Source organism: Sparus aurata, chromosome 21 (genome assembly GCF_900880675.1).
Source record: "Sparus aurata chromosome 21, fSpaAur1.1, whole genome shotgun sequence".
NCBI classification, from domain to species: Eukaryota; Metazoa; Chordata; class Actinopteri; order Spariformes; family Sparidae; genus Sparus; species Sparus aurata.
In genome coordinates this window covers 26619893-26646033 of record NC_044207.1, presented here as the reverse complement: position 1 = coordinate 26646033, position 26141 = coordinate 26619893, and the positions used below count along the sequence as shown (strand labels likewise).

The 26141-nt window shown below is 46.3% G+C and overlaps 1 protein-coding gene across 11 annotated transcripts in view; it reads left to right on the top strand.

The window, feature by feature from the left end:
- The window catches only part of ptprsb (protein tyrosine phosphatase receptor type Sb), a 76709-nt gene that overhangs the window by 13096 nt on the left and 37472 nt on the right, over positions 1–26141 (top strand). For 6 of the 11 annotated variants that reach the window (XM_030402830.1, XM_030402829.1, XM_030402831.1 and 3 more), the window contains exons 2-5: positions 3832–4045; positions 8871–9016; positions 10263–10404; positions 19902–20090. In XM_030402830.1, the coding sequence (XP_030258690.1) occupies positions 3901–4045; positions 8871–9016; positions 10263–10404; positions 19902–20090 (622 nt within the window). In that variant the 5' untranslated portion in view covers positions 3832–3900. Of the gene's footprint in view, positions 1–3831; positions 4046–8870; positions 9020–10262; positions 10405–19901; positions 20091–26141 lie in introns of all 11 variants that reach the window. The other 5 variants (XM_030402827.1, XM_030402824.1, XM_030402825.1 and 2 more) reach the window with 1 other exon arrangement.

The window sequence follows — 26141 nt, the reverse complement described above, 5'->3', positions numbered from 1 at the left end:
GATTTGTGTCGCGCGGGGCGACGGCATTCCTGACTCCGGCATCCTGCAGCATTAGGAACAGACTGATAGAGACTTCAGCCGAGCCGCCCGGGTCTCAGGATTCATTGATATTCAGGGCAAAGAATCTGCGTGTTTGAGTGACAGGTGTGTTTTCTTGTTAGAGAGGGAGCCTCAGATAGTTTATTTCCACGGCTAAAAATGTAACCAGGGTGGTGCAGCTCATGCCTGCAGTAAGCCGTGCTTCATCCTGTGCCTCTGATCCTCAACGTGTGTGTGTGTGTGTGTGTGTGTGTGTGTGTGTGCGTGGTGTGTGCTCATGCGAGTGTGTCTGCATATTTGTGTGTCTGTGGGCTGTGTGTTTAAGAGAGAGAGAAGGGAAGTGTGAGAGAGTGAGTGCCAATCTCCCCCATGATGCTTTGCCATCTGCCATGTTTGTGTTTGTTTGTGTGTGTGTGTGTGTGTGTGTGTAGCCCTGTGAGTGTTATGTGCCCACGGGGTCCGGGGTCAGGAGGAAAACGTGAGGTAATATCAGTCCCGGCCCCTCCCTCGTAAAAAAAAAAAAAAAAAGTTTTTCCACGACAAACTTTTCCTCCGCCGAAGCTGGCGAACAAAGCCATGCATAATTCAAGATGGGGGGGTTGTTTTCACGCGGAAAAATAGAAGTGTACCCTACAAATTCAGAGTCGTTGGAAGGAGGGGAAAAAAAAAATGCGAAAGAGGACAAATGACAGTGGATGTAATATTGTTATTCACCCCTGCAAAGCGTCGTGGCGCATTGCTCAGGGATGGATTTCTTTTTCTCCTTCCGTCGTGTTCCCCCTTAAAATATAAATGAAAAAGAAAAAAGTTTTATGATCTCGCATTTTTTTTTTCTGCTGAACCAGGCGTTCACCACCACCACCGCCCCCGCCACCGCCCCCGAGCACACACGCAGCATTCGCTCACAGCGCTGGATCCGAATTAAAGAGCGATGGAGGGGTAGAAGTGTGTGTGGGGGGGGGTTTGGATCAGGTGTTGCCGTCTCCCAGCTAGCTTTGGGTGCCGCAGGAAAACAGATCTGGTCTTTCTGTGAGCGCTCCTGGCTGGTTGTCATGGAGACAGGCCTTGTGAGACCAGCCTCAACCCACTTGCGGCGAAAGGCATCATGGGTAAAAAGGGGTAAAAAGGGGGGTGGGAGTCGGCCGAGGTGAGAAAAACAAAACATGTCATCTTCCCAAGGACCCCCCGACGGAGCAGGGGCAGGTTGGATGCCACCTAAACAATGTTATTTCATCAGCCTGATGGAGCACAATCACCGGTGTACATTTCACCACCTGAGCTATGGTGTCATTATCTGCTCTCCCGCAATAAACAGCGCATGTAGCCCCCATCAATCTATCTGCCTGGCTGACCATCTGTGTTGTCGCGCTGGAGAAGAAAAAAAGGTAATAAGACCAACCTCCTGCTGTCTTCTCTCTGGATGCTGAGCCAGATGATCAGGGCAGAGCAGGCTGTCTGTACCAGTGAGGGGGCTGTGCAGACTGTAGGTAGAGCCTGAGTCATGAGAATATTCACGCTCACAATGCTCACACCTTTCAGTTTTCTGCCTCTGCGACGAGCCCCGCTATCTGCCCGTTCCAGAGAGGGGAAGGGGGGGTTTTTTGCCGTTTGAATACCGCCGTCGCAAGCGCGGACACTGATCCCGGTCCGCCGCTGCGTCTGAGTATTCTGTTTGTTTGGCTCGCTCCCTCGACACTCACAGCTGTAGGATGCTCTAAGCCCCTTTGTTTGAACTGTGTCAATGGACCAACAACAGCTGGAGCAGCCGGTGCAGGGCAGCTGCGGCGAGGAAGAGGGTTTTTTTGTTTTTTTTCGGATGCGAGCAAGGGTTAGAGTGCGTTTGGAAAGAGAAGAGGATGAATGATGAGGGGGAGACGGCGCCAAGAGAGGAGAGGTTGTAGGAGGACGGTGTGGGGGGGGGGGGGATGAAAGTAGAAGGAGAGAGATTTCAGGAATACGCCGACTAATACAGGAGTGAGACGGGGGTAAGATTAAGGATTAGGCGGAGGGTGAGAGAGGGCTTTGTCAGCAGGTGAGAGACAACAGGGAGGGGTGGATGAGCCGAGAGTGATGGATCGGGTTAGACTGAGGTCAGGGAGAGATATGAAAGCCAGCCACCCCCCCTCCCCCCCTCTCCGCCCAAATCCCGCCACACAGGACAGAGGAGGGCAGACGCTGCAACATACGAGGAGCACCTATAACGCTAATGTTGCAGCGGCTCCACGCAGAGCAGTATTCCTAGTTAGATTAACAGCGGCAAATTGAGTTTCCGTAAGAGGAGAATTTACTTAACATGCTGCCAATGGTGCCTGAATGAGCCCTGATCTGATTTCTCTTATCGCATTGTTCAATTGAAAAGAGGGGGGTGGGGGGGGGGGGGACGCTGAAAGCTTTTTTTTTCTATCGTCGTCTATTACGCGGCGTCAGATAAGACGAGGGCAGAGCGGCGCGAAAAAGAAAAAGAAAAAGAAAAAGAAAAAGAAAAAAGAGCGGGGCCCCGTATCAGATAGTCGGCCATGTTTTTTTTTTTTTCAGACGAGCTATTTTTAGCGGTGGAACTGGCAGACGGTAATGTGTTTGAGCAGGTCATTAGCTCAATAAGTGGTCGGAGGAGTCTTTGAATATGTAACTCACCAGAAAATGCCTCTTTCGTTTAGCGAGGGCGTTTAAGGGTCGGCCCCCTGATCTCTGCTTCTCCGTTTCCTGCCCTTGTTAGCGGGCGACGTCGGGGTGAAAAGCTCGCCTATAATGGGGTGTGCATATTTATGTTGCCGATCGCAATGTGGCCCCCTGAACGTCTTCCCCTGGAGCATATACGTAATCCTTGGAAGTGTGTGTGTGTGTGATATACGGCAGGTTCACAAAGGCCCCTTTCTCATTTAGCCTCCACACCTGCGTTCTGACACATCGGACTGTGGAGATATTGACTCGCAAGGCCGGGAGCTTCTGCACAGCTTGTCCAAAGCTCTGTAAAGCAGACAGGGCCGAATTATGTCCAGACTTCCAGATGTGCGCGCGTGTTTGTGTGCGTAAAAGAGAGCAAACATCCTCGCGGAAATCCCCTCCCCCTCCCCTCCCACCCCCCCCGAGGCTCGGGATTAACAAGAGGAGGGGGACGTCTATTAAAGCAGCCGTTCCTGATACATTTTGCCGTTATTGAATCTTTCCTGCATTCCGACTGACCCCTTCAATCCTCTTTGTTTAAGTGTTTTCCATTACTGCGGCACACTCCGGGTGTATTATTGCATTAACACTTTTATGTGCCACCAGAACAGTAAAATACTGAGCGCTAAGAAGGAATTAGGCCAGAGCTAAAGTGAAATGAAATTATTAGGGCGTCTGAGAGAGGGGGGGGGGAAAAAAACTCTTAAAAATGTATCATTGCAGCTCATTTCACGGCTCACTAGAAAAGGAGACTTATTAATACAGAAGCAGTGCGCCGAAAACTATTTTCGGTCTGTTTCTTGTCTTAGTTGTTGAGCGGTGGCTCCATTGTTCTGGTATTAGTTCAGTCAGCGCTGGCCTGCCTGAGCTGTTAATCCCAAGTCAGAAGTGCTCTGGCGAAATCAAAAGACCTAATCCTGCATTAGCATGAATTTGTCTTTAATTTTCTTCATGAGGATGTTCTCTCTGCGTCTGCATGAATTATTGTATGCTTTCCCCGCTTCTCCTTATGGCGCGCTGACGTTTCCTGCCGTCGCTCCCAAAAAGCAGAGCGATGGATCACAGATTAAGGGAACTGTGCCTTTCGTTCGACTCAGCTGACCTTCATGGTTTTGTGTGTGTCTGCAGAGTGCCTACCCCTGTTGAGCGAAGCCCGACTCGAATCGCCATCGTCTCCAACCAACCCACGGTGGTGCCATGCCTCGGCCCAGGACGGTTGGAGTTCTAGCCCAGTCCAGGAGGCCTATCCTGGGGCTCCGCCTTAGCTCCTCTCCCCTGTGTCTGCTGCTGCCGCTCATTATCCTGCTAACCAGTCCTCTGAGCAGCGTGTGTGGAGGGCCAGGTATGACCATCTATCTATCTTTCTATCTATCTATCTATCTATCTGTTTATCTGTCTATCTATCCGTCTATCCGTCTATCTATCTATCTATCTATCTGTCTATCTATCTATCTGTCTATCTGTCTATCTATCCGTCTATCCGTCTATCTATCTATCTATCTATCTGTCTATCTGTCTATCTATCTGTATATTTGACAACCTAAATATCTAGCTAGCTAGCACTACTTAGCTGTCTGGCTAGGTGTTAAAAGTTTGTTTTGTCCACATTTGGACATAGATAACATATCTTTCAATATATACTTGTGCCACATAGCGTACAGTATCTATCTATCTATCTATCTCGAGGACTGGCTAGCTACCTAGCTCGCTAGCATTACCTAGCTATCTGGCTAGGTGTGAAAAGCTAATTTTCAGCCACATTTTCTACATTGTTAATGCACTTTTTTTACATATGAACCACAAATGCCGGAGTTTCTTTCTGTCCATCTATATATTGATTTAATTCAAATTAAAGAAAACTTTATTACCGTAGCTAGCTAGTTATCCATCTGGCTGCCCGCTATCGTTTTAGCAATACTGAGCTCACCGGTGTGGAGTGAAAAGCTTATTTTCAGCCACATTTTGTATAGTAACCATATTTTTCGATATATTTGAACCACAAATGTTTCAAGAGTTTCTTTCAATCGTTCTATCTATTAATTCAATTAAAATAGAAAAAAAACGCTTTGTTGCTGTAGCAGTTAGCTAGCCATCTATCCAGCATTACCCAGCCAGAGAATATCCATCTACCTATCTATTTATCTATCTATCTATCTACCTATCTATCTATCTATCTATCTATCTATCCATCTATCTATCTATCTATCTATCTATCTGTCTGTCTGTCTGTCTCGATATAGCTCGCTAGCTATACCTTTCTGCCTCCTTCTGTCTCTTGCTTGAATGACAGCTGATGTAAATTGTCAGCCATAAATGTGATATACTAAGGTGTGAATATGTGTGTGTATGTTCATCCTTTTGTGAGTGTGCGTTCGTGTCTGTGCGTGCGTCTCTGTGTGCGTCCCTGTGTGTGTGTGTGTGTGTGTGTGTGTGTGTGTGTGCGTGCACTGTTAGTACATCATCTATGGACTGTGGCGTTGTTAATGTGTTTTGATAAGCCGGGAGGTCCCATCAGCATGTTCCTCATCATCTCCTTGATTACAACATTTCCACAGATTTTATGCCTCTGTGATCCACACACACATACACCCACACACACACACACACACACACACACACACTCTCTCTCTCGCTCTCTCTCTCTCACACACACACACACACAGCTGTCACTGCTCTGAAAATATAACCAAGCTGATTTTTTGGAAAGCGAATACAGACTAAAGATGCAGATAGATCTTCTCAGGAAATGGAAAATCTATTCAAAAAGTATGTTTCCATTTGTGTAACCAGTATGAGGCCGTGATCCTCTGATAGGACCAACGTCACAACAGAAATATTTTTATATCCACTGAAGAGGGAGAATTACACAACACACAGCGTGCAGTTGAAATGTTGTGGGATTGAAGCTCTCTGCCTTCAGACCACCTACAGAGAATCCACCGAGTTCTTCTTTTCTCTCCTCATCAACAGGACGAGTTGCACAACTTGTAAATTAGATTGAAGACGCAGATTTAAACCACCTCCAAACAATTAAACCAAAAAATGTACACCAATTAAGAACGGGGACGTTTGTTCTTCGCTGTTTCTCCTGCAAAGCCGATCCAATTTGAATGATTTGTGCTCACAACAAACGGGAACATCTTGGATTGCGTATTGAGTGTTTGGCTGCAAAGTCACGCAGAACTCTCAGTTACCTAAACGCGATTACTTATTTGTGAACACAACAGGGTCACCCAACAAGAAAAAACACTTTCTCCTCAAATCTCCTACATGAGTTGTCTTAGTTGCCTCTAAATTCTTAACGATTGACAAACTCTAGGTTCTTATAAATTTGCCCGTAAACAAGTTCATTAATATCCACTTACTAGAATTTAATTGTTTATCATTTTGTCATGTCGGACCAATTTTAGCCTCTTAGGCAAGTAGTTTAAAATCACCTGTGAATCAACTTGTGAAGGGAAGATGAATTAATCAGATAACATTCAGTCCTACCAGTGAGATTTGTTTATTGGCCCGACGTGTCTCAGATTTCATCCTCCTTTTTTTTGGATAATTACTCTTTTTACATTGCTGTTTTGAAATTCTATGCAAAACCACGTTTAACATTTCCCCTCGCAGAACACGATCCACATTTAACTTTCAAACAAATAAATGCAAATGAAGTCGGTAACGAAAACACAAACATTTCCCTCCTGCAACTGCACAGCACACTCCCTCATCATCTTTGTATCGCAGACTCATTTTTTTTGTTGCGCACATTTATCTTTGAGAGGCGAGCGGCCTTGACAGCAAAGACACACAAACAGGAAGAGATGCATTATTAAAAGTGGCTCAAAGGCTTGTCAGACCACAGCTGGTTGCACTTAATACTGTTAGGAAATGTTTCTTTAAGGCACTAGTCCAACATTTTTACCAAGAGTAACATTATTATCCCTAAAGGAACATTTTTAAAAGGCCAAATTGTACTTTTTATTTCTTGGTAATAACCCCATTGAAGCAGACTCACTTATACCTTTTTGTTAACACGACTTGCTGTTGACATTATTATGCTTTACCTGCTGGTCCCGGGCATATCTCAGCTCAGCAGGAGTGAGCGAGTCAGTCAGATGATTGCAGGTTACAAAGGTGTTTCATTAAAAACCGACCAGCGGCAGATCAGTGGTAGACCTGCCTCGGCCAGCGCAACGAACTGAAACCTGCGATTAAAGCGACAGAGCTCCTCATTAGTCTCTCGTTTTCCGGACAGGTTTCTAGAACCATCCGATCATTACAAGTCTGTGTTGAGTGCAAATCCGTCCGGAGCCGGTGCCTTGCGGGGCTTTTCCCTGGCTTTCACAAGAGGCTTAAGTAGTAACATCGCCGGTGGGGTCGAGGATTGGTGTTGAAGCGCATTTAAGAGAACACAGTTTTGGACTCAACATAAAGCCACTGAGACCCATGTAGGAGCTCCTAAGAAGCACGAGAAATTCAATTCATAATCCCATAGCCAGGAGAAGATCGTCCTCAGCCATGACATTTTTTGGACTTCCGAACATTCACGTACTCGTATTGTTGGCAGGGTAAGACGGGCAATTTGCTCGACGCTCTGTGTGTGTGTGTGTGTGCCTTTCTTGAGAGCCTAACAGGCAGGAAATATCCTGCTCTTCAGACCCAAAATGGTGGGCATAAATTTGCTCTGATTGACTATACTGAACCGGCTTTTTGCCTCTTCCTGTTGAGGATTATGGCAAGCATAAAATGAAACCACTTTATTTCTGACATTCAGAGCGGTTCTTTCAGAGGCACAACACAGCGCGGCGGGCGCCGGAGCAGTCTTTTGACATGCCATTATTTCAGTTACTGTCAAGGCATTGTAGTGAAACTGGAGAGCGCCCTGTGTGGCTGTTAGCCGGCGAAGTTAGCAGAAGTGAGAAGTAGTGCGAGCAGGCTTCAGAATCGGGTAGCGATCGTTTGATAAGCAGTTATTTTTCTTTCGTTGCCGCTCTGTCACGTCGGTTTTATTTAGGCCTGTGTAGCCCAAAATCACAGTTTGGCTCAAGGGGCTTTACAATCTGTAGTACGTTAGACCTTTGATTAAAAAAAAAAACATGTTTTAGCAGAAAAGAATGAAATAATCCTCAAGAGGAGCAACATAGGATGCAAACCCTCTCCCATGACGGACAGACGCGCAGTAGATGTCGTCTGTTCTGAGCAGATTCGCACCAGAACATCATGCGCCGTCTTCGGAGCAGAAGTGAATCAACACAGTAGGACCTCACCCACCCAGACTCAGGGGAGGTGGGAGGAGGGATCCAGGTTGCTATGGTAAGGGTCATCCTGACTTCACCCTGATGGATAGCACTGAGGAGGAGTTAAGCTGGGCGCCATGGCAACAGGCCACAGACAGATAGCGCGGGGTGGGCGGGTGCATGAAGTTGTTTGATTGATCTGACTCAGCCACAGCCGAGAAATATAGGTTCAGTACTGTTGGCTCAATATCAGACTCGGGAAATTGCTATTTTCTTACAGAGGGCAGCCGCTGCGTCTCCGCGTCGCACAACACATGAAAAAACGAGCAGCTCAAATTGTTCCCCCACCCCAAGAGGCCAAAGCTGGAAAATTAACACGACTAATGGCGGTGGATTCACTGCGTTCGTTATCGTCGACAGAATGTGCGAGTGCAAAAGCCTTTTGTAGGAGAGCGCAGGCACAAAATGACACCTCTGGTATTAATACACTTAAACCAATTATATGCTGTGAATTTGCAGCCAACACTTCTCCGCTACCTGTGAAACACTCTAATGTCATGACAGCCTGTGCTGCCTGCAGTACGAGGGTAGCCTGCCCCGGAGGCAGCCGCGAAGGAGAGAGAGACAGACAGACAGAGAGGGAGAGAGAGAGAGAGAGATGTTCCTCTGAAGCACAACCCCATCTTTTATTTATGACCCACAGGAAGTCCTTCAGCACGTCCTCTAGATGATACCCAGGAAGTAAGCACAACACACAAGCCGTCAGAGGCACAAGTCAGCCTGACCAGTCCTCTGACGGCGAGGCGGGGCGTGGTCAGCGGGGGGTCGTCGCTGGTTGTGTTGTCACTCCGGTGTCCTCTGGGTGTGACTATCAATTTTCATGCTTGTGTTTTTTTATTTATGAACTCCCCTCCCTCCCCCTCTTCTTCCATCTCCCAGCTCCCCCAAAGTTCACCAAGATTCCCACAGACCAGATCGGAGTGTCGGGGGGCGTGGCATCGTTTGTCTGCCAGGCCAGCGGCAGCCCCAAGCCTGTCGTCTACTGGAACAAGAAGGGCAAGAAGGTCAACTCCCAGCGTATCGAGGTGGTTGTCACAGTGCTCAACGGTTACCTCCCACTGCAGCAGCATGAGAAATGCAAAGCAATAAAGATCTATGAATATTTTAACGTATACGCTATAATATACTTTCTAGCTTATGCTGTGTATTGCAATATTTACTCTTGCTAAATTAGATATGGCTTTAAATATAAATTGTTAATATTCTGTTTTGGATTTTAGATATGCGATAAACTTGTTTTTTAAATGAGTAGTTCAACTTTTAGTGAAATTGACTTTTTTCTTTCCTCTTGAGAGTTGATTAGCTTAGCTTAGCATAAAGACTATTAGCTAGGGAGAAACAGCTAGCCTGAGGTAACAATATATTCCAACTAACTGCATCTTTGAAGCGCAATTACAAGTTCTAGTTAATTTGTTTATTCTGTAAGGTTGTCGAAACTGTTGCCTTTTAGTCTTTTTACGATCTTGAGGTTTTCAAAATTTAACAAGACGGATATAATAAGAGGCGCTGCTCAGTGGATCTTGAGGTTAGCTGTTTGCCGCTGCTTTCAGTCTTTATGCTAAGCTAAGCTAATTAACTCCCCGCTTAACTTCAGCATTGACGTACAGACATGAGGGTGGAATCTTTCCGCTCAGCTAATTCTCATCAAGAGAGCGCACATGTGTATTTACCAAAAGGAATATTTCTTTAACATAGAAAATTTGACAAGCGTACCACAGTTGGGGTTGCCAGATTGACCAGAAACTACAAGATGTAATCATTGACGACAAAGTAATGCAACAGAAATTCAGAGCGCAGGGTTATGCATGATGCTTTATTTTCTATTGAATGCACATATTGCTGTCCTGCAGCTACATGCTGTTCAGCAGGCTTCTCCACAGAGCTCTTAATTCCTGCAGCCCAGTCACATTAAAGGCCTGATTGTGTATCAGTGCGGTAACATGACCTCATAGTTAGAGATTTCAACCAGAGAACCCACATTCAACCCCCCCAATGATTCTAAGTATCTACCCTGCTGAAGTGTCTTTGTGCGAGACACTGAATCCCTCCCAGCTCCTGGAAGGCCAGCTGGGACTGACCTCGTGGAAGCGGGGGGCAAGTAAAACAAAAGGAATTTCCTCCAGGAGATCAATAAAGTGTAAAAGTCTTGTTATCACGTTATTGTTCTTAGAGAAGACGATGCTAAGTTACCGATAAACAACACAGTAATAATCCACGTCTCTGCTCTGCTGTGGCTGATGTGTCTTGTCCTGCGGTTCTGTGGCCGTTCAGACCGTAGAGTTTGATGAAGGTGCAGGTGCTGTGCTGAGGATCCAACCGCTCAGAGCGCCCCGAGATGAGAACATCTACGAGTGTGTGGCACGCAACAGTGAAGGAGAGGTGTCTGTCACCGCAAAGCTGGCCATTATCAGAGGTGAGTCACACAAAAACGCACACACGCACAGCCCATCTCCATCCCTTTTCCACTTGAGCGGCGCTTTCCTCTCACGTGCACACACCTGATTTCAGCCGTCGTCCCCGGTTCCCTGTGCTGTCAGTAGTAGATGTGACAATAGAGCCCTGCCACACCCTGCCGCCACAGCAGGCTGCAGTCAACTGTTCTTTTTATAGTCCCTCTCGAGTGCGACCGAGCGTGATCTGGCCGCAGACAGGGCCAGCTAGCGTGCGAGCTGAAGGGCGTTTTAGCATCCCAGTTTGCTGTAATCACTGCGCTTCCCAGCTAAAGGGTGTTAATCTAATGTACCCTGCCTCCTTGGAGGGAAACGTATCTAATGTGCTGCTCCAACATGTGATGAAGTAAAGTTGCAGCATGTGGCTGCAAGCCTGAGATCTGAGAGCTGGCCGCTTGCCCAGCACAGCAGGAAAGGACGAAGGAATAGAGGGATTGCTGCACGGGCTGTTACTACATGAAGAAAAATCAGGGGATTAGGCCTCAGTTTGGCAGACAACCTATTTCTGCCAGGGGACACTGAGGAAGAGAAGGAACGAGGGAGGAAGAGGTCGAGGGGAGGTGAGAGGGAGTGCGATGGAGGGCGAGTAGGTGGGGATGACTTGATAACACAACAGGATGGCGTGAAACAATAGAGATGAAATGTCAGTGGAGTAGCGGAGGGGGTGTAGAAGTGGAGGAGAGAGATGGGGACTGTGGAGTTGGCAGGGCTGTGTGGTAAGCAGAAGGCTGGTAGCCCAGGGAATAGACTCCTGTCCATCTGTTCCCCGGCCCATCATCTCTGCACACACAGCCCCAATCTGAAGCACATTACCACATAAAGTCCACCTCGAGGGCGAGCCTCGCAGCGTGCGTGTGTGTGGCCGCCTGCGCCCGTCCCGGTTTGTGTAAACTTTTCTCTTACCGAGATCTGTGTACCATGACGTCCCCCGTTCACCCTGTGACAACAGAATCAGCTTTCTTTGATTCTTCCTAATCTGCTGATGTGCTCTGCGCCGTAAATAGAATACAGGGCCGTGATGAATGAAACAAATACTCGACCCAGAGCACCAACCAGACTCTGAGCTGTTAGTAGCATAATAATTTCATTTCTCAAACGCTGGATAAGGAGGCAGAGACGGGCTGCCAATGTGTACGCTGGGTGATGTGATATATACTGGTTTGACAGTATGGAAGATTTTCTTTATGGTGTTGGATGTCCCTTTAATATCTCTGGGTGTGTTATGTTACCGTGGGCCATGTTGCAAATCAATGAGCAGGGCGGTTTTATGGCGATTTTATGGATTTTCATTAGATTTTAAGATCAGTATCATTAAAGTATCTCAATATTTTAGTCATTTAGTTCACCAGCTTTGCCAAACAACATACATCACTATTGGAACAATTTCTATAGATTTTCCGGAAACGTTTGATATCATGAGATAAAATTTCATATACAGTGATAGAGGATTTTGTCTTTATTACCCACCCTTTGGTTCCTATTTCAACGTTTTCTAAGACATCCTCAATCAACCGTAGAGATATTTTAGTTTTTTTTTGTTTGTTGGTAATTTAATGAAGTTTATATTCTGGCCACAAATTTCAGTTATTTCATCTTTTGTTTCTGAAAAGTCATGTTTCTTTCTTTCCACTTGGCATGACTAATGGTTCTAAATATTACAATACCCATAAGCCTCAGCAGCAATCGCTCTGGAGGAGAAGCCAGTCAGAGGTGCGAATTTAAGCGTTTGCCAATTCAGAACACTTTATCATCGCATTTGGGGAAAAAAAACCACAATGCACTGTTGTCACACAGTTTACTCAAAACTGGTCCAGAATTTCAAAGTAAACTGTAAAGTAATTAAACTTCTCAAACTCGAGCGTAAACTCTAGTTAAGTTTCTGTTTTCTTTCCTTGCGAGGCCGCTGGATCTTGGCTCAGGCTCTCAGCTATGTGGTTTGGTTTCAACCAATCAGCATCCCACGAGGAACTCCTGGCAGCCACGGCCGTGGTTTGGATGTGACGACGGCGAAGAGCCGACTGCTCGTCAGCGGCTTCCTAAGCGGTTAGCTGGAGGCTGTTATAGCGTCAGTCACATCAGAACTTGAAAGTATATTTCATTGAAGGAGGAGCAAAGGCAAGCACCAAAAGGTTTTCAATCACATGGTTAGTTGATCCGATTGGTTGAAAGAAGTCTGTCATGGATGGATCTTCAAATCACCTGCCAAGAATTTTGAAGAAGTGCCGGCCATTTTCCAAACAAATACCGAGGACGACGTCTCAGACAAACGCTCTGGCGTGGTTAGCTGTTAGCACCTCGGGAAGCTACATTCTGTGCTGAGATTTGGACGTTCATGACCAAGAAGCTTACAGTTGACTTCTCTCTACTTACATTATGATTTTTCTATAAAAAGACTGATGGCTTTTTTTTTTTCCATCAAACAACCATCTGTCCCCCTCTGCCCGCCGCGGGCCTTTCAGACATGCAGCCACTCGGCCGTGGAGCGCCACGCCGCGGGGCGCTCTATCTGGACAGCCCAGTCGGGAACAGAAGGGAAGCGGGCAGCGCTTCGTGGCACAAACGCCTCCAAGCGGTACGCCCCTTGGTGACGTAATAACTTTTTGTGCAGATTAATTTAGAAAATCATTGGCCAGCAAAGCGTTAAGACTCAACTGCCTCGACCGATTGTTAAACTCTGTCACTCACTTACTCAGTCACGGACAAGCGCGTTGGTAGACTCCACTCTCCCAGTCCAGCTAGAAGTATAACTCGTTGCCTCTGACTGACCTTTAACAGCATGCCTTCAAACACACACCTGCAAAAGACTCGACAGTCCGCAGAGTGATATGCTGTCGGATAGATCATGTCAGAATGCACAGAAATGTGTTTGGGTCTTTTTCACGAGGCTCCATCGGAAGAAAACGTCCACCAGCCTCCGAAGTAGAGAGGATGCTTTCCATTACTGACCGAACCACCACCGTCTTTTCATCCCCTGATGTGTTTCATCTCATCATTTTGTCTAATGGTTGACCGACACTAATAGCAGTGTAGTACGGTGCGAGGGGCCTGTGGTTGGCCACAGGATATGGGCTGCAGCTTCAGCCTGCCTAATGGATGGAGACGTGGTAGGTTATGGTCGGGAGAGATCACTCTTTTCTGTGCCTTCAACATCATCATCACCAGCCCTCCCAATCCCATTACCAGCTCCTCTTCCTCCTCTTCCACCTCCTCCTCCTCCTCTGACTCTATCTCTCTGCACTTGACTCCAGCAGCCTTCTCTCTCTGGCCCACAGCGATGTCCGTTTCTAATTTTCTTCTCTCTTGTTTTATTCATTCTTTCATTTTCCCTGCCATCTATTCTGCCTGACCCTCACTGTCTATCCAGACTCTGTCTCCTCTCCTCCCTTTGCATTTTTACAGGCTCTCTGCTCCTCACCCCCTCCTCACCCGCCCCCTTCCCTCTTCCACCCCAACTGCTCTTTTCTATGGACACTGCAGTTGTGTTGTTCCGCCTTCAGGAGATGTGAATATCTGCAGTTCTGCATGTTTGAAAACCTCTGGTGGGCGAGATATTCTCACCACTGCAACTCTGTATATATGTGCGCGCTTGTATGTATGTGTCCGTATGTGTGTGTGTGTGTGTGTGTGGATGCACAGCCACCATCACGACTGTGCATGTGGGTGAATGCATGCACGTGGATCTCTTTGTTTCGGGGTGCGTGCATGTGCATATCTGTGTGTGTAGGGGCTGGTTTGTGCAGAGTAATCCTGATTATACTCACCTCCCAGTGTCCCATTTTAGGAGAAAGGGAGGCGAGGGATGGGGGAGGAAGAGGGTGAGAGAGGAGGGGGAGGAGAGATGTTCTGCCACCACGGCAAACACCCTTCAAATGAACAACAGAGTCAGATCAGTGATTCCCCCCAGGCGGCTGCTGCATTGGCAGGCCGGCGGCTCAAGCAGCATCGGTCTGAAAACAACTGAGAGCATCAACTCAGCCTGCGAGAGGATTACACTCCTTGAGTGGCGAACCGGCTCTTTCATCATATATATACCCCTGTCGTCGTCACTGTTTTGTATTCCCCTTCTTCCGTTTCTCTTCTCCATGCGTGTTTGTACGTAACACACTGCTCTGTGTCGGAACAGCGAGTTTAGTCTCCGGCTGCTCGATCTGTGAGGGAGGCCGAAGTCAGGCTGGCGGGGACACGTGGGCTTTTTTTTTTTTGGTGGGGGGGGGGGATTGATCTATGATGCTAAGTCCGAGTCTGCATTGTATTGTGATCTATTATCATAAAGGGCCATTAGCATTTAAAGTGCTCCCCTTCAGCCCTCCTGCAGTCTATGGGAGTCAAAGCATTACAGCCTCTGAAGACCGCTGAGCGCTGGCAGATTAATCCCGAATCAGGCTCCCCGAGATCGGCTTTTATTCAGGCTTCTTTCATGCGCACGGCCGTTCCCCTGCTGAAATGAACTGAGAGATGAATAGGCAACCTGTTTTCTTAGCCGGGACAAATGATGATTTTTCTGTCAGAGAGCGAGTGTTTGTGTGCGTGCGGCGTTGTGTTTGGGTGGCTGAAGGAAACACAAAGAGAGGCAGGAAGAGAAAACCTGGATTCATGTTTGTTTGTTTGCATCATATGCATTGTGTGTTTGACTTTGTGTGTGTGCCTGTATGTCCTAGTATTAGTGTGTGTGTGTGTGTGTGTGTCTGTGTGTGGGTTCACGCTGGTGCATGAATTGCATATTTGCCCAGATTCGTTTGGCTCCACCGACCGGTTTTGGGCACAGGGCCTGATTGCCCTTCTGCAAACATAACCAGGCCAAAATTTACGCTCTCAACCTCTTGATACACACAAATACACACAAACACAAAGCTCCAGGGAACAATGCCGGTCGGCCGGTGCCAATGTTCCCCCCGAACGCTGTTGACACACACGGTGTTTATGCACACATGGCGCATTTTTCCATAGGCTGTCTTATCAATTTAACCAGGAGATGAAGAATAAGCGGTGCTTTTTTTTTGCGCAGCAGTGTTTGTGTTTGATAAATGATTCATTTGGTGAAAAGTGTGATCAAGGCCATGCCCGCAGTATCTATTTCAAGCAGCCGCTGACTCATCCAGTAGCCGGGCTGAATACCTGTAGCTCTCTATTCTCCTCTCCAGTGAACTGTACTTCGGTGTCCAGCACAGCTCCGAGTCTGCTGCTCTGTCTGAACCTGCAGAGCAGACATGTCTGCTGCACCCGTCTGTATATACGTCTAGAATATTTTATCGCCAGGTAGATGTTTCGCATTCATTCACAGTAAAGTAAGGCAGCATGAAGAGGAGAGGACGAGAGAGGTGTGAGGATTTTAGATAACATTAATCAAGAAAACGATCTAACAGGTTAATCAACAATGGAACAAACGGTTGGTTACAGACTTTTACCGTGCTGCTAAGAATAACAAGCAATCTGGAGACATCACCATCACTATTTTGTCTCTGTTTATGAATTAAACAATTAACCGAACAGACCGACGTTAATGTTGTTAAGAGTGATTCCCACTGTGGATGAATATGTAAAGACAGTATTGATGCAGGAGCCCAGGTTCCTCTGTGCAACAATTTAGCATTTAATCAATTAGTTGTCAACTATTAATAAAGGGTTAGGGTTAATCAGTTTGAGTCAATTTTTAAGAGAAAAAATGTAATTTCTTTGATTCTTAAATGTGAACATTTTCTGGTGTACTCCTCTGTGATGGTGAATATTTAGGTTGTGGACAAAAGATCGACATTTTTCCTCCATTTTTACAGACCAAATGATTAATAGATTCATCAAGGAACTAGATTAATTAAAGATTCAGCCTCAGCCGTGCTACTACGAATAACAAACTGATCGGCGATAACGTCTACGCTCGGATGCTGAGCGTGATTTTCAGCGCTTACACACGTGAGCTCACACTCAGAGAAATTCATCTTTCACTGTTGTTGCTTCTATTTATAAACCCAACGATTCACAGAACAAAGGACACTAATCTTGATAACGATCGGGCGTTTTTCACTCCGTCCTCTCAAATGCGGAAACTGGCCTCCTAATTAATGTGTTAATTAAACATCTTTTGGTTTTTAACAGTTGGTCACTTGTCAAAGACGTCACCTCGGGCTCTTGGGAATTGTGATGGCTATTTTATTTTCTTCCCAATTATAAGACATTTTATGGACTATTTGCTGTTCAACAATTCATTTGAAGTGATACGCAGCAAACTGTCTTTTGTATTTATTTAACTTTCAGCCATAAACAACAAACATGAAAAACAATAATTTCATATTTCTTTAATATACACTTATTTTCCTACAGCAGGGCGATATCTAAATCATCTCATGTCTCTGCCTGCTTCTCCCTCTCCAGCTTCAGTCCAAGGTCCACCTACACTCTATATCTGCAGCATTGATAAAGACCTGACTGGAATACAGAGTCCGACCCCCTACAAACCCACACACAGGATTACACACACACACACATACGTACAAGCACACGCCCCGAGCCCGCTGCAGTGGCGTGCTCTAATTAACAGCCAGGGAGTCCATGTAGCTGCAGCCGGCGGGGTGATAAAAAGACCATCTGAACCCTCTCAGGAGAGGGGTGGGGTTGGGGGAGGGCAGAGGGGGAGCAGATGTAAGCCTACCATATTCCTCGCCTCGGGGGAGCTCGCCTCCTGACCTCCCCATCGATCTCCCCCCCCTTCTGTTCTCTTCCTCCTTTTTTTTCGTCAATGGCCGTACCAGTGGTCTCCATTCAGGTGGATCATTAACATCGATCAGTCGTAGACGGAGGAAGGGGAGGAAGTTGGAGGCAGGGGGGAGGAAGTTGGATGCAGGGGGGGAGGATGGGAGGGGGATGTAGTCAAAGTGGTCCCCTCCCTCCACTTGGGGTCCCCGTTGGCTGATATCGGAAGGTTGATACGAGCTCTTAACGGCACCTGCGCTCTAACCACAGACTCGACGTCGCCGCCGCCTCTGAGCTTTGATTTGCTCTCGTGTCTTTTGTGGGGTTTTCCTTTCCTCCTCTCCTTCCTGATCTCAACCGCACCATCAGCAGCGGCTTGACATTCCGATCTGACGGCGTCTCTCCGAAGCTGACGACTGTGGAAAAGAGGGGAAGTTGAGAGCGATAGATCCTATCTCCACTCAGCCTCTCATCCCCGGCGCAGAGCGCGTGGAAACAGATGGCACACGTCTGTCATGCGGTTAGGTAGCAGGGGGCCCGGAGGAGGAGAGCAGCGCAGGAAAAACACACAGACAGTTGACGTGGCCACGCTCTGCGTCTCGGACTGCGTTTGGCTCCAGATTCTGTCAGCGGTGCCCGGTTTGAGCTAGCTAACTTTTAGGGGGGATTTGTTGTTCTTGACAATCAAGAGCCTCCTGTGGGTTTGATTTATTAGCCGAGGAAATTGCCACCGCGATAATTGCTTTGCCGCTGTAGGGAGAGGAGAATATGTAATTATAGTCCCAGGTATGGAGGAGGTGTCGGCGTGTATGTGCGAGAGAGATAGAGTGGTTAAAAGGGTAAGGAGAGGAGGAAGCAGGAAGCCTGATGGATGCTTGATTACGTGTCTGGCCATCTGGACTGTTGTCACCGAGCTGCTTAATCCCATTCACCACCGAAAGTGTGTGAAAGTGTTTGTGTGTGTGTGTGTGAAATGGAAAGCAACTGCTTTTCTGCGTGCACGGGCCCTCATTTTCCTCGATGTGTGTGTGTGTGTGTGTGCATTATTCCACATGTCGTACAAATCTGCAAAGATGCTAATAAGAACATCCCTATAGAAACAAATATGTACACACGCGCAAACAACACACATTTATCCACTGCACCCCCCGCACCTCCGCCCCGACGTAATCAGACATATCCAGACACATCCCAGATCGGCCTCTCTAATCGTTGGTACATTTTAACAATTACTGCTAACAAGTCCTTATTACCCCCAGTGCCCTGCCCCTCCTCTTGATCCCAGCTTCTAATTGCTGCTGCTGTTTCTGAGCAGCTCTCTGCATAGTTATTAGACAGGAATCATTACCACCACAGAGCCACACCACGGAAAACTCACAGTTCACTGCCACTGCCACCAAACACCTGTGTTTCGAGGTTAAGAGTCTACTGTATGTGTGTATGTGTGTGGCCGTGTTTATAGCGTGTGTGTGTGTGTGTCGGCACTTAAGTAACTCCTGCTGACTGGGCGGTATGTTTATTCTCCTGCAGAAACGACCTGTCACACACACACACACACACACTAAACCCTAGCTGTGCTTCTGCCCGCCTACCAGATCACCTAATGACAAGCTAGCTGTAGGAGCGAACACATGGCTTTGATGAGGAAGGGTATAGTGGCTCCGCTGTCCTCGCCAGTATCTCTACTCTCAAGCGTCTGCAGATGTTAAAGGCGGGGGAACAGTGGCTCTCACATCACTGTCTGCGTGTGAGCGAGAAGGGAAAGTAAGGAATGAATGCATGGCAGGGCTGACTCTGCCTCTGTGCAGGCAGATAAACCAGTCGCTTGTGTTTGGAAAAAAAAAAAAAAAAAAACTGCAGATCAACTGCCCTGAAAAATAAGGAGCGCACACAATTGTTCATTATTGTCCCGGTGGATTTGCTCCAGAATAAAGTATGAGCAAGCCTCACATCATCTAAACCACTCTGATCCCCAACCCGACAGCCCTCTGTCTCTCTTCATTGCTTTATCTTTATCTCTTTTTAGCCATGCGTGGTTCTGGGGATGGCGGTCTGTCAGTCAGTGAGACGGTCAGCGTTCCGCAGCTTTAATGAATTCTAACGGAAAAATCTTGTACATACATTCATGTTTCCGAGGCGATGAATCCCGATGACGTTGAGGTGTTTTTGAGTGAAATATCTTGACAACTATTTGATGTTTTGCCATGAGATCCAGTCCAGATATTGGTATTCTGTCTCTGCATAATGTGTCACATTTCAACATTTAAATGCGACTACGCCTTTAGTAAATATTTTTGTTGTGGTGCGTTCAACTTAACCTCTAGAAGTTTAAAGTTGCAGCTGGGAATGACTGGGGATGATATGTACAGCAACTTGGGATGATGCTACGGTGGTTGTTTTGCAGTGAAGACAACAACTCCCATGATGCCACACCACAAACTCCATCTTTGTTTTCATTGTTTTGATACTGGTAGAAATTACACACTGCAAAAACCTGCAAAGCTAATGGCATCCCATCAGTTTCGGCTGTTCTAGCATGCTAGCTAGCAAATGTTAGCATGCTAGAATGCTAAATTGAGATGTTAAACATAAGATCTGCTGAGCATCTGCATCTTAGCATTCTCTCTTGAGCATGTTAACACAAGCTAATGTTAGCATTTAGCTGTGCATACGAGTCACACTGTCGCTAGGATAGCTAAAGGCCACTTTGGGCTTTCGAATGCTGCAAGCATCTGTCAGTTCTGAATCCTTTTTTTCCTTCTCTGTCTCTTTCCAGAGGACCTGCTGCCATTTGGTTTCCCCAGTATAGACATGGGCCCCCAGCTGAAGGTGGTGGAGCGGACAAGGACGGCCACCATGCTGTGTGCAGCCAGCGGCATCCCCGACCCGGAGATCTCCTGGTTCAAAGACTTCCTGCCCGTTGAACCCGGCTCCAGCCAGGGCCGCATCAAACAGCTCCGATCAGGTGAGATGGACGCGTTACTGTCAGATTATTTCATTTGAAAGTGAGTAAACAAACAGGGCTTGTGCAGCTTAGCATCGCTATCAGGTAAAATCCCCGTTGCCCTAAATTTGGTGATTATCATGTTTTAATTAGGATTGAGGGATTACATGCTCCTCTCTGAGTTTATCTACATCCTTTGGGGGGGTAAAACCTTTTTAAAGCCAATTTCATAAAAGGCTAATTGTGCCTTCCTTAAGCCAAGGCACACAAATGCTGTTTTTATTAACATTTGGGAGAAAAGATTATAAAAAGACAACACTTTAAGGGCACAAATGTCCTTCCATTGTGGAGCGTAAAGGTCAAAAACAATGGCTGCATGTGATATGAAAAGCTACAGTAGGTCTCATATATACTTAACACAAGTGGGTTGAAAAAGTTCACACAATTATAAAGTAAATCCGCTTAAAATATACACTTAATCTCATAATCAATCTACCCCAAAACAACCATAAGTCCTTTTTTTTTTTTTGTCAGATCTCCAAATCAATAGCAACAGAAGATGGGAGTTTCTGCACATTACTGATGATCCTCTCATCATCTGACCCGCCCAGTCTGAAATGAGCTCAGTGTCTTCAAATGTGAATGTAAAATCAGGCTGGCAGAGACATTAACAGGGACGAGAAGGAGGGAAGTCTTCCACGCTGCTGGGAGAGCGAGGGCCGTGCGTGAGTGCGCGCGTGTGTGCAGACGGATCGAACGGTGAATGCAGAGGGATCACATCTTGCGCTTAAGACAGTTTGTTCAGCTTTGTTTATGCTCCTCTGTATAGATGATACAGTGTCTCTCGCAGCAGGCAGTTGGTTTTTTTTTTTTCCCTCAGCCATTCTCACTCGGCCGTCCTCGGGGGAGGGAGGGAGGAGTGAAAGTGATGGTGAGGCGAAACCATTTTGTTGTTGCTTCATCCATATTCTCGGTGCTCCTCCGTCCTGGCAGCGCGGAGAGCTCCCTGCTGTCAGCCAATATCCTTCACTGATCGCCGCTGCCCCCCCCGTCAACCCTGTGTCTGTGTCTCCATTTGCAGCGTTTGCCTTGATGCCGTTTGAACTGATTAAACTTGCACTTGCACATCTCTTCAGTTAGTTACTGTTGCCGCTGAATTGACAGGACCTCGCAGATTTGATCTGGAACAGCTCGCTAGATGGTTATTGCTGACTGTGTGAGTTAGTCGGAAACCCCCGTCAGAAGCAGGAACACACGAGGAGTCTCAAATATACTGTTTATGATGCAAAGCTGTAGAAATAAAGACGCAACAAAGAGCTGTTAGCCTCATTATTATAATGCGGTGTGAAAAGGTAAATGTCACATTCGGATGATGCTTCGTTATTGAAGCGACAGAGGTTAGATTTGTTCTTTATTGTTCGTAATTTCACTTGTACAGAGCAGAGGCTTTCCGGATAACGACTTATTGTTTGGCAAATATAATGCTATTACGGGTAACGGGGTTGGCCCGGCTTCCTGGAATGTTCTCAAATCCAATAAAGAGCAGGACAGAGTCGCTAACGCTAGCCCAAACTCTGATACAGTCGAGTCAAGAGTTGGCTCTCACACAGCGGGGTAATACCACGCAGTCCTTTTTCTGACAAAATAAGATAACATTAGCTAATGATGTGCTCCATGGTCTCGGAATTAACAGTGCATTAGTGTTACTCGCGGTAGTAAGCTGATGACTTGAGCTTGACAACCATGCTAATGTTAAGCGCACTGTTTAATCAGTTCTTCATGATTTTGCTGCGAAAACGAGGAATAAAAAAATAATAAAAGAAGGAGCCCTTGAAACTCTCCCGTACGGTATGTGGAGGAATCAGAAGCTTGTCAGGCCCGCAGTGCGCTGATGTGAAAAAAAAAAAGTGGATATTGTGATACACGCAGTACCTGAAGTGTAATTGCCTCCGTGTGTAAAATACTCCGCAGTGGGCGTGGGTGGAATTTGGTGTAGGACCAGATTCACTGCTGCATGGAGGCAGGTGAGACAATAGATCTACTTAGAAACTGAAAAAAAGGCCCTTTTTGCAGTCCACTGGAAACACGAGCAGGACGCCAGAGGCAGCAGCGGAGCGATTGTTTATAGATCCCTAATTACGATAAACACTATGCAAATGTTTCTCTATTCCCTGCTTATAATTCATGAGAAAGCGTTGGTGGCCTTGGAGCTACGGAATAACAAAGGAACCCCCCTCACAACGCTCCATGCATCTCTGAAAAAATAGTTTTTGTTTACTATTCTCCCTCTTAGTAGTTTCTCATTGGTGCATGGCACAGCGGACACTTCTTTTGGCCGCCTTTTAAAAAGCGTAAATAATTTAAGCATCCATCATAACAAGTTTCACTTCGTCGCTCCGAGGCCGGTTTTGTCCCCTGTACGCTGTCAACGCGGAGACATGACACTGATTCACCGGTACAGAGCGTTAGGCCACATATCACATCAATGAAACAGTAGCAAGACAAATGGCTCCGTGCGATTCACCGCTGGGCCTAATAGGATTTCAAATCACCAGAAGCATCACAAAGCCCGGGCAACAAAATGCGCTGTATAATGAACCGAACGCTGCAGTGAAATGACTTGGAGGAAATCAATTACACCTGAGCTAGGCACAAAATAGCGCGGAGATGTGTTCTGGATGAAACACTCCTTTAAGATCTGTTTAATGGGGGGGCGCCTTCCAAGCAATGCCTCTGATTTAGTGGACGGCTGCCAGCTCTCGTTGGAGCGAAGCCAGGGATCTGTTTTGGGCCACAAACATTGTTTTCCCTCCGTCTTTTCCTTTCCTTTCTCTGTTGGGTGTTGGAAATGTTTTTATGGCCCATGTGGGTCAGGATGAAAAATGATATGGAGAATGACTGCACTCAACTCCCACAGACGACGGCTCTTAGCCGTTTCGCGGCGCACAATTATCCATCATCGGCAGGTAACCGTCCAAACGGTGGCCGCTGACAGTCACGGGCGCCGTGCGTGCGCTCCTGAAGCCGGCGTGCACGCGCCATCGGTTTCCTTAGGGGAGAAACATATGGCGAGGTATAGAGCTGAACTTCTCCTGACATCTTTATACCTCAACCAAGGCATCCATCTATTTTTCCACGCCATCTGCCGCACCAGTTTAGATGTACGTGAGGAGAACGGTGACAAGCTACCTGCCCATTGCTGACATTTGGGACCGAGATCTGGAGAGTTTAGCTAAGCACTTAAGAGCCTTCGTAGACCCGCGCTCTAACAGATGGCCTGCAATATGGACCCTGAGGTTGACTGCTGGGTAATGGATAGACCCGTCTTTGCCAAGAACTGTGATCTGATCAAAGGTTGTTCTTATGCTAACGGTCACAGTTTGGGTCACTTTAATCTAAAGAGAAGAGGAAACATAAAGACTCAGTTAAATGTCTTTAAATCGCTGCACAGAACACCTGAAATATGTTTCTTTCACATGACAGGCATCATTCAGAATCAGCTGTGACCATCTTTTATTGAAGGCGGTTTCTCTCACAAGACTCAAAATTTGCCGTGTGAATAATTAAGTATCTTTGCCATGGAGGTTATTTTTAATCCTGTTTGTTTGCCGACTGTTAGTCAGCAGGAGATCCAAAAGCAGATTTGTAATGAAATTTGGTGGGATATTAGGCCGCTGGCCAAATGAATAAATGATCTATTTTTGGTAAAGATTCAGAATTTTGTAAAATGCAATTTAGACAAACCTCTTCAAGGATCATGTTTCTAGAGTGACAGAAAATGTTTGGTTAAATATTACGTGATTTGTTGGACTAAATCTGCAACAATAACATTTTAATTCATATTCAAAAACTAAGTTACACTGTGTTTGGCAATAAAAAAAAACATATATTAAATGCAGTGAAACCCAGAACTCATGTAAAATAACAATAAATACTGTTGCTTAATCTATATATGGCAGCAACCTATTATTATTAATCCGTTTTTGATTTATATGCTGATTTTTACCATCATCAGTCCAAAACTTAGATATTTTTTTTTTATAAATGTTTGAGGCACCAGCGCATTTTCATAAGTACAAAAGTCCGAATCTGTGTAATATTTGGAAACTTGGCAAGAAAAAAAATGAAATTTGATGGATTTTACTTTCTTTCAATCTATTAATGGATCAATCTTACACTACACAGTTCACTCAACAGCTGTGAGAACATTTATTTGTGCTCATGTCCAAGGAATATTTAGAAACACACTGAAATGAATTATAACTCGTGTACACGTTGGATTTAAGGGGCCGGGTGACCTTAAAATAATACCACAATATTGTTGGGATGGCTTTAGCTACTTTCACAGAACACTAACACAGTGAGATGTCTGATTAATAGTCACCTGTAATGTGGATGTCATGACTGAGTTGGTAAACACATGTATGAGAACAAACAGCCCGGTAAGTTCAGAAAATGACATCACTTTACAGAAGTACACAGTCTGACGTCACCATCACCTTCTGGGTCCCAGCAGTTTGTTTTTAAAGGGGCTCTGCGTACGAATGAGACTCTTCCCTTCCTCCTCTCTCTGTTGCCTTCGCTGTGGACCGTTTGATGAAGGTGTTCAGTGGATTTCTTTGCGAGGGACTTGCATCACATTTTTCCGTGACAGTCCAAAGGATGTGTTTTTTTACGCACATCCTGGAGTTTCTTATCTAAGCGCCTCTCTGAGGACGGAGAGCAGCGGGAGCCAACATAAAGTAAAAAAAAAAAGAAAAAAAACACAACACAGAAGCTCCACAGAGCCCCTTTAAACTGCTGCGAGTGAATGTGTGGTGGTAAAAATAGCGTCCGCCTCCGCCGGTTGTTGTCCGGTCCGGTTGAAAGTTAATGTCTCACCTCGTGGGAGAGTCCAGGTGATCTGTTTGACCTACATGTTCGGGCAGAGCTATCAGGTTAGCGGTATCTGCTGTCATCTGATCGGCTCATTCTCTGCCGGGCGGACGCAATCCACCGTCCATGATTTCGCAGCAGCTCGTTTTACTGAAGTCACATCTCATTCCGGGTCCGTCAGCAGCTCACTGACAAACAGCTTTCCCCCCCCCCTCATCTTATCCGTTCTGTTTCACTTTCTCTATTTCTCCGTCCGGGCTGTCATTAAGTTTGTCCGCTGCCAGCTTTCCGTCCACACCATGTGTTTATGTATATACAGCATGTGGTAATCTTCTATGAGCATAAATACTGGACGTGTAACAGCGCGTTTTGCATAAAAGAAGATTTCAATTGCCTATTTCAAATTTGTGCTGATGGTTAGCCATATGAGCTGCTTCCAGCTGTCAGATGAGTTCTTGTTTGCAGGGCTCCACCTGTCCAGCTCCATCTCTCCGCCGCTCCGTCTCTTCCCTCGCTTCTCCTCCTGCCTCCGCCGTCTTTCCTGGAGACGAGGCTCGGCTTGTGGAGCAGATAATTTATTCCTGTTTATCTCCTGACTCTGCCCTGTACCGCAGGGAAATGAGAGATGGAAAAAACAGAGGGAAAGAGGAGGGCATGCTGCTGTTTTCCTTTCATGTAATGCAGAAGACAGAAGCAAATGGATGACAGCTCCAGCTAGCAAGGAGCCTCAGCTCACTAAACATGCTCCAACACACAAAACACACACTTGCGTCCCAGCTGTGCGAGCGTGGAGAGTCAAAGTTTCTTTCCTCGGAGGCTCAGAAAACATGTTGTCGAAACCTCTGCGCGTGCTGATCAGCTATTGTGCAGTTTCGCAGACTCATACGCAGTCGTAAACTCTCCGCGGAGCTTTTTAGTGCTTAACTGGCCGGGTTTTTGAGATGTGATTACTAAAAGCTTTCCCTCACCATTAGAATAACACACCATGGAGGTGGAAAGGAACCAGCCAGTGCATTAACTCAAGTGTACGGTTTAATTTCAAAGCACTTCTGCTTTCCTTAAGAAAAGGGCTGAAACAAAGGGCATTATTTTCATTTCTAAACCTTCTGAATGATTTCTCGATCAATCGATTTACTCAACTGGTCTGTAGAATGATTCCAGGGTGACATTTTTCTTATATTTAGTGTCGCCTAATGC